This window comes from Brienomyrus brachyistius, chromosome 22 (assembly GCF_023856365.1).
Source record: "Brienomyrus brachyistius isolate T26 chromosome 22, BBRACH_0.4, whole genome shotgun sequence".
NCBI lineage: Eukaryota > Metazoa > Chordata > Actinopteri > Osteoglossiformes > Mormyridae > Brienomyrus > Brienomyrus brachyistius.
This window is the reverse complement of record NC_064554.1, coordinates 7,106,122-7,119,109: the sequence shown is the minus strand read 5'-3', so window position 1 is coordinate 7,119,109 and position 12,988 is coordinate 7,106,122. Positions and strand designations below refer to the sequence as shown.

The 12,988-nt window shown below is 44.4% G+C and overlaps 2 protein-coding genes across 3 annotated transcripts in view; both read left to right on the top strand.

The window, feature by feature from the left end:
* Nucleotides 1–2,003: 2,003 nt before the first annotated feature.
* On the top strand, nucleotides 2,004–3,676 carry psmg3 (proteasome (prosome, macropain) assembly chaperone 3). 2 transcript variants are annotated; one of them, XM_048990310.1, is made up of 3 exons: nucleotides 2,004–2,243; nucleotides 2,742–2,972; nucleotides 3,086–3,676. In XM_048990310.1, the coding sequence occupies exons 2-3, from the start codon at nucleotides 2,757–2,759 to the stop codon at nucleotides 3,236–3,238; spliced, it is 369 nt and encodes a 122-aa protein (XP_048846267.1). In that variant the 5' UTR covers nucleotides 2,004–2,243; nucleotides 2,742–2,756; the 3' UTR covers nucleotides 3,239–3,676. The 2 variants fall into 2 exon arrangements, with proteins under 2 accessions (XP_048846267.1, XP_048846268.1); XM_048990311.1 differs by lacking the exon at nucleotides 2,004–2,243 and adding an exon at nucleotides 2,290–2,512.
* Nucleotides 3,677–3,821: 145 nt separating this feature from the next.
* The window catches only part of tmem184a (transmembrane protein 184a), a 16,638-nt gene continuing 7,471 nt past the window's right edge, over nucleotides 3,822–12,988 (top strand). Inside the window, exons 1-5 of the mRNA XM_048990287.1 lie at nucleotides 3,822–4,348; nucleotides 5,590–5,832; nucleotides 9,909–10,074; nucleotides 11,234–11,324; nucleotides 12,455–12,530. Of these exons, the coding sequence (XP_048846244.1) occupies nucleotides 5,590–5,832; nucleotides 9,909–10,074; nucleotides 11,234–11,324; nucleotides 12,455–12,530 (576 nt within the window). The 5' untranslated portion in view covers nucleotides 3,822–4,348. The remainder of the gene's footprint in view (nucleotides 4,349–5,589; nucleotides 5,833–9,908; nucleotides 10,075–11,233; nucleotides 11,325–12,454; nucleotides 12,531–12,988) is intronic.

Below are 12,988 nucleotides of genomic sequence, written 5' to 3'. Positions count from 1 at the left end.
CTATTATAATTAAAACTATTATTTATACTTGGTTATAAAATGCCTCTTGAGTGATCAGATTGAAAGTGGACAGTGCTAAATACAAATGTAAATGACTACGAAGACACATTGTGATCCGATGACTCAAACGAATTGCGGATGGGGTCTGCGACACATTTGGCCGCATATCTTTCTGTAAACACTAATGCGTCCTGATGTGTCCACGACGAGGATGTCACAGTAACTGTGCAGCACCATTCGACATTCTGCCGGAACTGACATTGGGCAGTAAGGAAATCTGAACACATCTGCTTAACTGGACACCTTGGAAGTGCACGACTCGCGTGTAAGTGGTGATGCGTCTCGGCTGTCCACTTGTGATCTTCTTGCAGTAGATGCTAGGTGTAAACAGGGCCTATGACTGCAGTTAAAAGACTGATATGTTCATTAAAATGGCTGAGCAGGTTACAAAGTCTTGGGTGCTTCTATGAGATTCTGTGAGCGTCTTACTCAGGACATCTCCCAAAGTCAAGGCCGTGGACGGCTCACTTTCTTGCTTTGCCTGCGGCTCTCTATCCACCCAAAGCAGCCTTTCTTCTAAAGCTCATCTCTACTCCTTGTGTTTTACGCCACCATATGACAGCTCCCCTCGGACAAACAGGTCTCCAATATCCAGCCTATATCAAGTTCAGACCCTTAGGCCTAGAAACATGACTTACAGAGAACAATGCAGTATATCCACGAGAAAATCCTAAAGCTTATACAACAGACAGGTTACAGCATCTTGGAGCCATCTTACCCTATCACCCGTTTAAAGGGCTCAGGAGTTTGGGCTTGTCTTTTTTGCTTTCCCAACATTCGGAACGCTGAATCTTACAGTTCAGACCAGACCTAAAACTTAAAACTGCACTTTAGCCAGGATAATACTGACAGCTTTTCAGGGCATTTTCTGCTGCTAAGCAGGGAATGCTTGCAGGAACAGCCGTATATATTGTTGTATGGCTCTTTGGATGCAAGTAAAGATGGGAGAAATGAGACCTTATGTCCACAGTGGGGGGATTCCATTGTGCTGTCATCAACATAATGATGTCTCATTGGTTGTTTTCAGTATTTCTTTTCTGGCAGTAGACAAATCAGGTTACTGGATAAATAAAAATACAGTGACCGAACAAAAATTCGTTAGTGCATCCTGACAGTCACATGTCTGGGGGGCTTTGAGCAAAGCCCTTAACCCCCAGCACCACTGCAGCTGGTGTCCCTTTGCTGAGAAGCTTGCTCTCACCTATTTGTCTGTGTGTCATGGAAAGTAGGCTGAGGTAGGCAAAGAAAGGATTCCCTCACGAGGGATCAATGAAGTGTCATTATTATTATTATTGTTGTTACATCTAACACAACTCACTCTTAGTTTCTGATTTTTCCTATAATCACTAAGAGCGTTTACAGATTTTAAAGGGATGGACATAACGGCAATTGCGCTGGGTATTTTAATGTCGTTAAATGGACATGATCATCCCACTGTAATTATACAAAACATGTGAAAATAGCACAATGAAATTTCAGGGAATCCGTAGTAGGAGTTAGACTGTTCTGGCTGAGAGCTGTTTTCAACCATTCGACGGTGGTGCTTTCAAACTGCTATTAAATTTTAAACGCCTTCTACTGCCACCCTATAGCCTCTTAAAGGTCAGGACAGTCGGTGCCAGTTTCATTGGCATGAGCATGCGCACAGCTCGAATAATTTTTGAGTGGTTTGTCAACATAGAGAACTTGATTTCCTACGAATAAAAGCAATTCTAATTAAACCCAGTTGCTTCTCTAATAGTTTCTACAGAGGAGGCTATCTGCATGACGCAGCTTTCAATTTCACCTTTTCAAATGAATTTACTTATTATTCACTTATTAGAACTCAACTTAATATCCCGCGCCCTTTTCCATCTCTATATACATAAACAAAATGACTTATCACTTTATTTATATTACACACACCTTTTGAGATGTGACTTGCTAACAAAATTTCTATTGGTTCTTAAAATAATAGGACTTTGAAAATACATACACCGTTTAGCTATTCGGTATAGCACGACCGCATCTCAATTGCCACTTTGATATCTGAATGCAGCGCTACCGAAAGTGATTTCTGAGACTTACGCCTGCCGACGGTTTTGAGACCCTGGACTCGGGCGCAATAACACCTTTACTACTAGCTATTATCTGTTTGCGATTGCATTTATCGGCAGTCTGTCTCCTTTGGTGAAGTACAATAGGTAAGACTTACTCCCTGTTCACTATATGTTTAAACGGCGTGATACCAAGTAACGCTTACAGAACGTGTACCTTACGGCCTCCGTATACAGGGCTTTTGCTGCAGCACCGGTGTTTCCTGGCTCGTAGGGCGGGCGATCGGCACTCACTTCCCATAGCCGTAACAAGTGTAGCATAGACATACGATCAAATTAAAATGTTTTAAGAACTGCTGCATGTGGGAACGGGGTCTTAACAGTTTGTTTCTACGATCTCCCGTTTCTGATATATGGTACGGGTTTATAAAAGGAAAGGATCACTGGCATTTCTTTGTGTAAGAAATGCTGTAATGTGCTACACTATCCACACGTATTCCAACCGCTTATCTTGGTCAGAATGGCAGAGGAGCATGCATTTTAAAAATGCAGTATTGTATTCGAAATTATGTCATAGAATATTTTGGGAAAGTACGTATATGAAATAAATGTCTTAGGTTACATTGTTTTTTCTTTTTTTTCCAGGCATAGAAGCTAAGGATGGCAGCCCAGCCCATCATTAAGCATAAGCAGCGAGAGGAGACCATTAACGGCATAAAGACCCAGGTGGTCTGCACGGAATTCAGTAACTTCATTTTCATCGTGGTTACCCAGTATGGAAAGATGGGCACATTAATATCAGTCACGCCTGACTCCAGAAACTCTGACATCGGTACTCCTACTTTCACCACTAAAGTACTTCTGGGGAAGGATGAGGTAAAGTCGTAGCTCTCCTGTGTTCAAATGTGTTAATTATTTTTTAAGTGTATGAAGAGAAATTAATGTATTGCAATCATAAAGATCCGTTATGTCACAACATTCATTTGCAGGCTTTGACTCACGTTTACGCCAAAAACTTAGTGACTTTCGTCTCGCAAGAGGCGGCCAACAAGGCGGTGCTCTTGGGACTGGCGCTGAAAGACAGCACCGTCGAGGGGCTGAAAGCCATGAAAGAGGCAATCAAGAGCTGCCAGGTGTGGTGATATCAGGCTCGCTATCGGGGAACTCATTGACGCCTGATAACAAGCGGGAGTGTCATCTGTTGGAGGAGCGTGATCGGTGAACCCTGGTCGAGATACTGTATGATGAAATGAAGTTCAATGTGATGGACTGCAGGAGACTTCCGGTCTTTTCCTCTCAGAAACACCAAAGAATTGCTTGACTTTGGAAATCATTGCTCTTTTTAAATAAACAACTGTGGCTAATTTTATAACAACATTTAAGGAAAAAGTTCCGAACGCCAGTGCATACAACAGGAATAATGTTTTTTTTTTTTTTGCAAACGACATTCCTTATACGACAGTGGGAAATATACTGTGCTGACTTAATTTCTGAAAACAAACATAAACCTGACCTCGTAAAAACATCGTTTGGAGTATTTTATGTATTTTGTGTTTATACAATAAAGGTTTCCGCATGTTTCCGAGTATTTCTCAGATTCCAACCAGGTAGGAAAAAATGAGCTCCTTTCCAAGATACAGTGCAATAATCCCGAACCTCGACACGTGACCCATGTTGCCTCACTTACATATGGTCGCTTGTGCCTTAGATGGGCAATCACAGTCACGTGATGAAGGCCATGCACGGGTCACGTGATCAGGGTCTGACGCTTGTTCTTCACCTGCTCGATATGTGCCCAACACTGTCGCGCAGGTGAATTAACCGGCAGTTCGGATTAAGTGGGCATTACTTAGTATATACACGTGTAAAGCAAGAAGGGTCTATAGATGTAGCATTTTGATAGGAAGCTGGCTTTTAAAACACAAGTAATGTTTTCTCTTTAAATAGGTTTGCGGTCGGTAAAACGAGGAAGCAAAATCTTTTGATCGTAAGTGACAGGTCTCCGAAAGGCAGCCATTACACCTGGCTGTGGCATCTTTCGCGTTCGTCCGAGATTAAGTCCGAGAGTGTTTTAAATGCAAAGATTGATCGCAGATTGGAGATTTGTTTATGGCGTGTACAGTTGTGCACTCCTGAGAGCAACAGGTGTATTTTCTTCGTGATGAAGTCTTTCTAAAATCCAGTCACGATCTAGTTAAATCTTTAAACTTTGTTACGTTGTTAAAACGCTGGAGAGGAACTTGTACGATAAGGTAAGTTTTCATATTACTGTATGCACAAAATAACATTTGGGAAATATGTGAAGCAAAGTAATCTTGTACGTCCCCGAATTATTTTTTTGTCTTTTATTGTTACATTTACTGCCAATCGAAGTCCCATAAGTGCGGATCATTTAATACATCCACTTATTTGTGTTAGATTGCTAATAAACCGAACAGTCGGTTGCTCCTAATAAAGATCTCATGAACTCTAAAAGCGGATGTAAACCATTTAGTCCATACAGATTGTGTTAACTGGCGACATTAAATTTTAACTGAAGTCACAGCAATGCAAAACACCGTTTAGACGAATTGCTACCAAACACTGAATTTGCTATGAACATATCACCAAAGAAGGGGGTATTTATTTTTTTTTTTGCTGTAAAAGTTTGTTTATTTCAGCAAATGAGGAGTTTTACCGCTCAAAATAGTACCATGTATAAGGAAACTTTATTTGGGGAACTTTTACGACCTAGATTTAAAAAGAAACAACCAATTTAATTGTGAAATTGTTAAAGCATTTGGCAATTTTTATTTATTTATTTTTTGGTACTCATAACCTAGTTACAATTAGATCTTTATAGGCATTTGTTATATATGGAAGGCATGCTGCAGCTTTACCAAACTTGTTTTTTTCATATCTGCTACGCAAATGTTTCTCGCGGCTTGTTTTGTTCTGCCTGACTGATATTTTCTATGGATATATATAGTGCGCATTGATGCTTTTGTCACCCCGGCAAACCTGTCCAGGACACCAAAGGCAATGTCTAACAGCGGCTAGACAGTTTGAATCGCACATGCATATTTTAAGTAGAGAAGAAGTCGTCTGGTTTCAGCGCTTGGTATCAGCTTGTTACCTGTACGAATACCTGTACGAAGTTTAACCACTAAGCAACTTGACCAGAAACGAATGGTAGCATTTCATATGTACAGCCTAGTACAGTTGTTCTGGATTTAATTTAGAGGATTATTTGGAACCTTAAATGTTTTTTAGCGTTGGATCAGTGGGTGACCTCACACTCTTGTGTTGCAGGCTTGTTTCCTGGTGCCGCTTTGTATCAGTACTTGCGTTGTCTCCCTTCCTCTGTTGTAATTGCTTCTTGTCATATGCTACAGTCTGACTATTTCCCTGTATGGGTGAACTAGTTCTGAGAACTGGATGGCAGAGTTTATGTTCCTGCACCTGTAATATTTCAGTATGTTTGAGAGCTTTAATCTGGGTTCTGTCTTTTCAGATGAATGGTTCTGATTCTTGGACGGAAGCGAACACCACACCTGAGATGGATGTAAAAATCCCCAGGCAAGAGTCAAAGCTTCTGGCTCACATGCTGCCAAACATGACAGACATGAAAAACATGACCTTCGTGCTGTCGGAGAACGGCTCCATCGTGGAGGACGAGATCTTCCTCAACACCGTGGCCGCCCAGGCCCTGTCGGGGGTCTTCGTTTGGTCTGCGCTACTCATTACTTGCCACCAGGTGAGTCACCCCCACCCTTCGCCTTCCCATAACTCCCTGCCAGCATTATCTTGCTTAAGCACGACAAACAAACAAACCCAGCGTCTAGCACATTCTGTAAGGAGCGGTTCCGTTGCCAGCTGGAAACAATGGCAGCCGACAGCGCCTTCAGCAGATCGTCTTGCTATTGATTGCTGAAACTTGAACTGGATTTTTTTTTTTTTTTATTGCGACGCGACCTTTCAGAACCGGTGACGAATAAATGAGACTTTTGTAGGCAAACAAGTTCCAGGGCGTGTGAGGGGAAAATCAAAGGGATCCAGGGCATTGCGAGTCTCTGCAACCTCCTCCCTCACTGCAGGGCCGACACATGCTGAGATTAGTCTGCTGGGGCATATATTCTCGCTGACGGAGCGTCTCTTTGATGGAGCTCATGGTGGGGTCGCCTTGTCCTGGGGTCCGCCCCTACCTACCTGTGCCGGTCTCCCCCTCACCAGCGTGTGTGTGTCAGTGTGCAGAGTCACACCTGACTGTCCTCGGTCAAAGTTTCCCATGTGATACAAGGTCCTGTATCTGATAAGGGGAACAGTGTAAACAAGCCCTTTATTGATTCGAGGGACTCTCCACGTCTGCCTTGCGGATCGGATGGCCCGCGGTGTTGATTTAAGTATTCTTGTAGCTAGTTTTTTCGTGGTATGTGTGCAGTCACCAGGATGTTTGAGGGGTTTAGGGTTTGTAAAAGGGACCTAAGGGAAGTGTGCACTTTGAATTCTTGGTGTCGTATAGGTCTGTCTGTTACAGGCTGTGTTTAGTGGTCGTGTGACGTTCCTGTATATCAGGATGCTCTGAGGGAAGACGGAGGCTGTGGGACAAGGCCCCCTACTCACCTGCCATCTGTAGTCAGTGGGTCATATGTGGTACCTCTGTGTTTGTGTGAGAGGTTGGGGGCAGTGGTATTCCAGAGAGGAATACTGCTGTTTCGTGTGCTTTCTCAGCTCAGCCACTTGTATGTAAGTGGGGGTAGTAAGATCTCCCATGTGTTCCTCCCCCTCCCCAACACCTAGGAACATACCTGGAGTTGGTGGGGGAAATCAGTTTAGTGATTTAAATTTAATGGTCACTCACTTGTTACTTCTAACATATTTAACAGTACACATGGCCTGATCAAAGAAATAAAAATGAAACATATATACAGCACTGGAAAAAATTCAGAGACCACAGCAAAATTTTCAGTTTCACTCATTTTTCAATTTACAGGTATCCGCCTGTGTGAAATATATATATATATATATATATATATATATATATATATATATATATATATATATATATATATATATATATATATATATATATATATATATATATATATATATATATATATATATATATATATATTTTTTTTTTTTTTTTTTTTGCAAAGTGCAGCCTGGTTCTTCCCTGTTTCTCATTAATGAAGGGCTGCTTCCTTCCTTTATGGGACCTCAGTCCTGCTTCTAGGAGCCTGATACAAACTGTCCTGCACGTCACACCTGCACTTCATGCTTCCCATTCCTTTTGAAGGTCACTTGAGGTCATCCTCCGATATATGAGGCACTGCCGGATAAGTTGACGGTCACCTCTGGCATTAGGAAGTCGCTTCGGCCCTTTACACAGCTGCCGTCTCCTGCTTCATCTTCTTCTTGTGTACTGCTGTCTTAGAAACTTTGAGCTTCTGCCAGCAGAACCAGGATTAAACCTTAATTTAAAAATCCAGATAAAAAAAAAAAAAAAAAATTTTAAGACTTTAATATAGAATGGTCTCTTAATTTTTTTCCAGAGCTGTATATTACGACGCATATCGAATCTGCAAACATAATATTATATCAGTTCAGGAGGTCTCTATTAATTCCCATAACTTTCTTTTCTATACTGAGTGTTTCCATTGAGAACTTTTGACAGCAGCGTTCCTTCTCACAGTTAATCTCCAAAGGCAGCCCAGAAATGTAACCGCTGTTAACCTCCTCCGGGGCGGCGCAGGTGTCCAAACAGCGTCTGTCGGCTGTGGCCCCACCTGCTGAATGCTGTGCAAGTTAAACGTCGCACGTAAACTCTGACATTTTGAACGCCGCACACACTCCCTCCCCGAGGAGGGCATTTAGTAACTGCGCGGTACGTGGTACACTGCGGAAGTGTGCAGCTAAAGGAAAACAAGTGTGATTGAAGAGCGTTTTGCGTGCTTCAGTGTGTCACACGGCTCAGGAATGCATGACGCCCCGCTGGTAAAGCGATGGATTGCGCAACCTATAGATGAGCTGCTGTTTGTTCAGCTATATACTGTAGGATTTTTCTTTTTTTTTTTTTTTTAAGCAACCACTAATTGCTCTTCATATTACTGTGAAATTAATTTGCCGTTCTTGGGTATCTGCGGGCGCGGAGAGTTGTGCAAATACAGAGGAAGGTAGCAGCAAAATTTCCCGGAATGGTCAAGGCGTGAAAAACCACCTTAACTATTCATTGTTGACAGTCTGGAGCTGTGCAAGAGCTCCCTTCTGGTGTGTGTGTGCTTTGCAGTTTGCTTTATGGCATTCAGCCAGGCGGCCCTTCACCACTTTCAGTCTGTTGTAATTGATCGATGGTTAAAGGGAGGGAGTTCCTGGCTGATTTGTACCCATTTTTGTGTGGCTGCAAAGCCCGGCTTCCTTAAAGTGAAACGTTTGGCTGGGTGTGAATGGTCTGGGGAAAATAAAGGGGCCCTCTTGCTGCGTGGGTGGTGAACCCCTGCCTCAGTCCGCTCTCTTGTCGTGTAAATGCTTGTTTCAGTGGTCTCCAGCATGCCGTTGGCTCACTTTTCAAGCTGGGCTATTTGTATGCCAGCATGCTAACTTACTGGTGAGGCTGTCCAGCTTCCTGAAGGCTGTCTCTGCCGTAGCCCATAAAAATGGCCCAGTGATTTGGGATACCGGATGTATTCCAATGAGCTGAATGCTCAACACACCGCACACTCAAAGATCTCGAGGCTATGCAGTTGTAAGCTTTATTGCCTGTTAAATATGGAAAAAGAAGCCATTCAAGGCTAATTCTGCTAGAACTGTGTGTGTGTGTGTGTGTGTGTGTGGGGGGGGGTGGGCAGGGTTAGCTGGAAAACTTTAGCCTATTGCTAAGCTACTGTGACACTGGGTCAGTCAGAAACCAGCTGAAAAAGCCTTCGCTTTTCCTACTGGGTCCTTTCGCCCCATGGGGCCTGCATGCTTCTTTTCAGAGTCGGTGGGGGTTGGCTTACTTTTTTTTTGATGAGCAAGCACACCACATTAGTGTGGGCCTATACCGACCCTTGTCACGTCGCCGTGGGAGACGGCTGTTGATTTTATATACCTCATAACTCCGATTTTATTTATGACCTTCTTGAACTTTCCCTCCTTGCTTTCAAACGCATGGAAAACAGCAGAGGCCTTGACAGAACCACAACCCATCTGAGCTGCACTGAACAGCACTTTGCCTTAAGCGCCTACTTAATGGGGAACTGATTGGAGCTGATATTTGCTTTTCCAAGGATGTTTCAAGCTGTACTGGAGGTTCAGTGTTTACCTGCGGATAGAAAGTCGAGAATAATATGTTTAGTGTTCGGTCGCCATTGTGTGGCAGTAATTACGTGCATCTCGTGTTCCTGAGAGCCAGTAGGCTGTAACTAAGCAGAGTGTAGTTAAGAAGCTTTCGGTAGGTGGTGATCTTCTGTGCTTTAAGGTGGACCTCCAGCTCACATGTGACTGAAGGTGTTCACACATTTGGCTGCATGCAAGCTGGCTTTCCATATTCAGCAGACAATCGTCTTGCTGTTCCGATCGCACAGTGCCGAGTTCTCCAATTGCTTTTGGTACCTGCAGGTTCTGTCTATCTCCTTGTTCCTTTTCTTGCATGTTTGTTTCAATAAGTCTTTCCAGCACTTATACCTATGTCACTTATAGGACCGGCTCTGCTTTCCAGGTTGCGGCTAACCATCCTTGCTCTGGAGAAAGCCCCTTTACAGTTACCCGGTCACATGTCCCGGTCACATGTCCCGGCTGCACTATGAATGAGATGGGCACCACGGCTCCTTTAATCCTCTTCATGTTCCCCAGATCTACTTGCACCTGCGCTCCTATACCGTCCCCAACGAGCAGCGCTACATCATCCGCATCCTCTTCATCGTCCCCATCTACGCCTTCGACTCGTGGCTCAGCCTGCTCTTCATCAGCAACGACCAATACTACGTCTACTTCGATTCCATCCGTGACTGTTACGAAGGTGAGCGCCCCCTGCTGGCCTCTTCGCCGCCTGTCTATGTCTATCCGCTCTTTTGCTGTTAATCTAGCCTGGTGGTTCTCAGTCCTGTTCCTGTTTGCATTCCAGTCCTACCTTAATCAGGCTCATATGGCCCTTAATAGGCTCATAACGAATGTGGCAGAGTGAAAGCAGTGTGAGTTGGGATGAAAACATTCTTGGGGGGGGGGGGGGGGGACATCAGGAACAGGATTGAGAACCACTGATCTAGCCCATCAGATGAATATGGTGATGTGTGACATGCTAGATGAGTCTGTCTATCCATCTTCTGAATACTTATCCAGTCAGGTAAATTAACCCAGGTCTCCAATAAATTAAGTGTTAATTAATAAATAGCATTGTGCATAAATCTTATGGAAGATGTACAACGTACCGAGACATGAAGTTATGGGTGTCGTGTTGGGCATTGGGCCGGTAGGGGTGCGACCCGCTAAACAGATCAGACCTGTTCTCTCACGGCTTTCTCGTCTGCCTTCTTCCCAGAGGAAAAAGCCGTCATTGTTCTTTGTGGGTGTGGTCCCAGACCTGCCAGTTTTCTTTACATGATGAGGGCTTGAGCTGTAGGTGTAAAAAGCAGGGATTGAAGATCTCCTGCCTACTAATGTTCATCTTAAGCCCGTCGTATGGCGGGAAGGGATGATGGGGGCAGAGTGGGTCCGTCAGAGTCCTGTCATTGATTTAGTATTTTAATGGCTGCCGTGCTCTTTGTTAATAATGACGCACTCGAGGGGTGGAGTGTTTGGTTTTCTTTGCCGGTTTGTATTCTGGGTTGAATCAAACACAAGAGGTTGAGCGTAACATTAATAATACGGCTGCACCTGCCTGACCTCCATCCTTCCGTATTTCTGGTCTGTTATCGTGACATGTTAGTCCTTCTGCATGGGTGTTCACTCGCCAGTTACCGGATCTGGATGCACTGACCTTAGCATGCCCGCTGGCCAAGCTGGGGGCTAGAGGATTAGAGCATGTGACATGGTGGTGGATCTTCAGAGCTGGCGAACATAGCGAGGGCTCTGCCTGAGTGAAGCTGATTAGCGCCTTGGTCAGCTTTCCCCCTGTGTGTGAAGGACTCTTGTCAGAAGCTTGTCCCTAAAGCTGCCTGTCTTTCCTCTTTGTTGTACAGCGTTTGTCATATACAACTTCCTGAGCCTCTCGTTCGAGTACCTGGGAGGGGAGAGTTCCATCATGGCTGAAATCCGAGGGAAGCCCATCCAGTGAGTGTCTTCGCTTCTGTGCCATTCCCATGCCCAACCCCCCCCCCCCCCCCCCCCGCAGTTCTCACTTTCTTGCTGCCTCGTGGGAAACAGCCCCTCATAGGTGTCAAGTCTCCCGGTTTCCCCGCGAGGCTAAAGATTTTTAAGCCATGTGTCCATCTTCATTTGATGGCTCACTGCTTTCACTGGATTGTTCATCACCCATCTCACCGTCTTCACTGCTGCTAGGTTGACGTGCATGGCCACTGTATGAGAAAATAAATCCATAAGGCACCATGATGTATGCTTCTGGAATGTCCTAGAACAGCATTTTGTCAGTCTAAAGGAGGCATTTATACTTCTATAAATAAAATACCTCATTTTCCAGATAGTTGAACTTAATCCAGAGAGCTTCATGGAGCTGTGCATCTTTTTATATTTTAACCTGAACAAACTCAAGCTGAACACCCCCCCCCATGGATAAACTGTGAAGGTGTGAGATTTTCCCATTGACTCCAGGCTGCCTAAGTGTAGCCACAGTGCATGAGATCCCCCAACCCTTATTTTGTCACCCTGGTTACATGGGAATTTTGAAAATATTTCAAGTTGGAAAGTTTCCAGGGGAATTAATGGGAATATATGGGAAGTTAACTGGAAAATTTCTAGAATTTTGCAACCCGACTTTAAATGGTGTCATTTTCAATGGAAAGGCAGTGGGATATCCATCCATCCATCCATCCATTTTCCAAACCGCTTATCCTACTGGGTCGCTGGGGGTCCGGAGCCTATCCCGGAAGCAATGGGCACGAGGCAGGGAACAACCCAGGATGGGGGGCCAGCCCATCGCAGGGCACACTCACACACCATTCACTCACACATGCACACCTACGGGCAATTTAGCAACTCCAATTAACCTCAGCATGTTTTTGGACTGTGGGGGGAAACCGGAGTGCGTTGGGATATCTTGAGATTTTACTGCATACTGCAGTGTTTCCCAGTCTGGTCCCTGGGAACCCACAGACAGCCCACATTTTTGCATCAGCTGGGAGGGAGCAAAAACATGGACTGAGTACCGGGTTGGGAAACACTGGCTTACCTAATATAGTGAATACGGTGAGGTTGGTAATGAATGTGTGTTCATTGGCATGTAGGTCCAGCTGCCTGTACGGCACGTGCTGTTTGGGAGGGAGCAGCTATTCCATCGGGTTTCTGCGCTTCTGCAAACAGGTCAGTATTTCTCATCGGTACTGTTGTATGAATGTAACTTAATGACACGCCTGCTGAATATTAATGGCAGTTAATGGAATGGCGTGTATGAGTTTTAGAGAGCTAGTAATTAATGGGGCATGAGGGTATGTTTGGTGGATTTGGAAATAAAAAAATGGTATTCTGGTCATGCTTGCTTGTTTTTCAAAAGGACTGCTTGAATTGGCTGTTCCTTTGAGGACACAGTCCTGTCGTTTCATACAGCACGGGTGGGCAGAGCAAATGAAAACCTGTTTGGAGTAAACGTGAGATGATATTGCCGGTCAGGTTTCACTCAGCTCTGCGGGGCAAGCTCTGGGCGACTGGTGAAGCCTGTATGTAAGGGACATGTTGAACCAACTGCAGGGTCAATATTACGCTGAAGTAGGGGCAGGTAAACAAAGCCCCCCCCCCCACCACCATAAGATGGGAAACGTGCT

Excerpts from the sequence above, each read along its gene's own strand:
- psmg3 (XM_048990310.1), top strand. The coding sequence starts at position 2,757 with ATGGCAGCCCAGCCCATCATTAAGCATAAGCAGCGAGAGGAGACCATT. Across the intron at positions 2,973-3,085 it reads TACTTCTGGGGAAGGATGAG|GCTTTGACTCACGTTTACGC; the intron begins GTAAAGTCGTAG and ends ATTCATTTGCAG.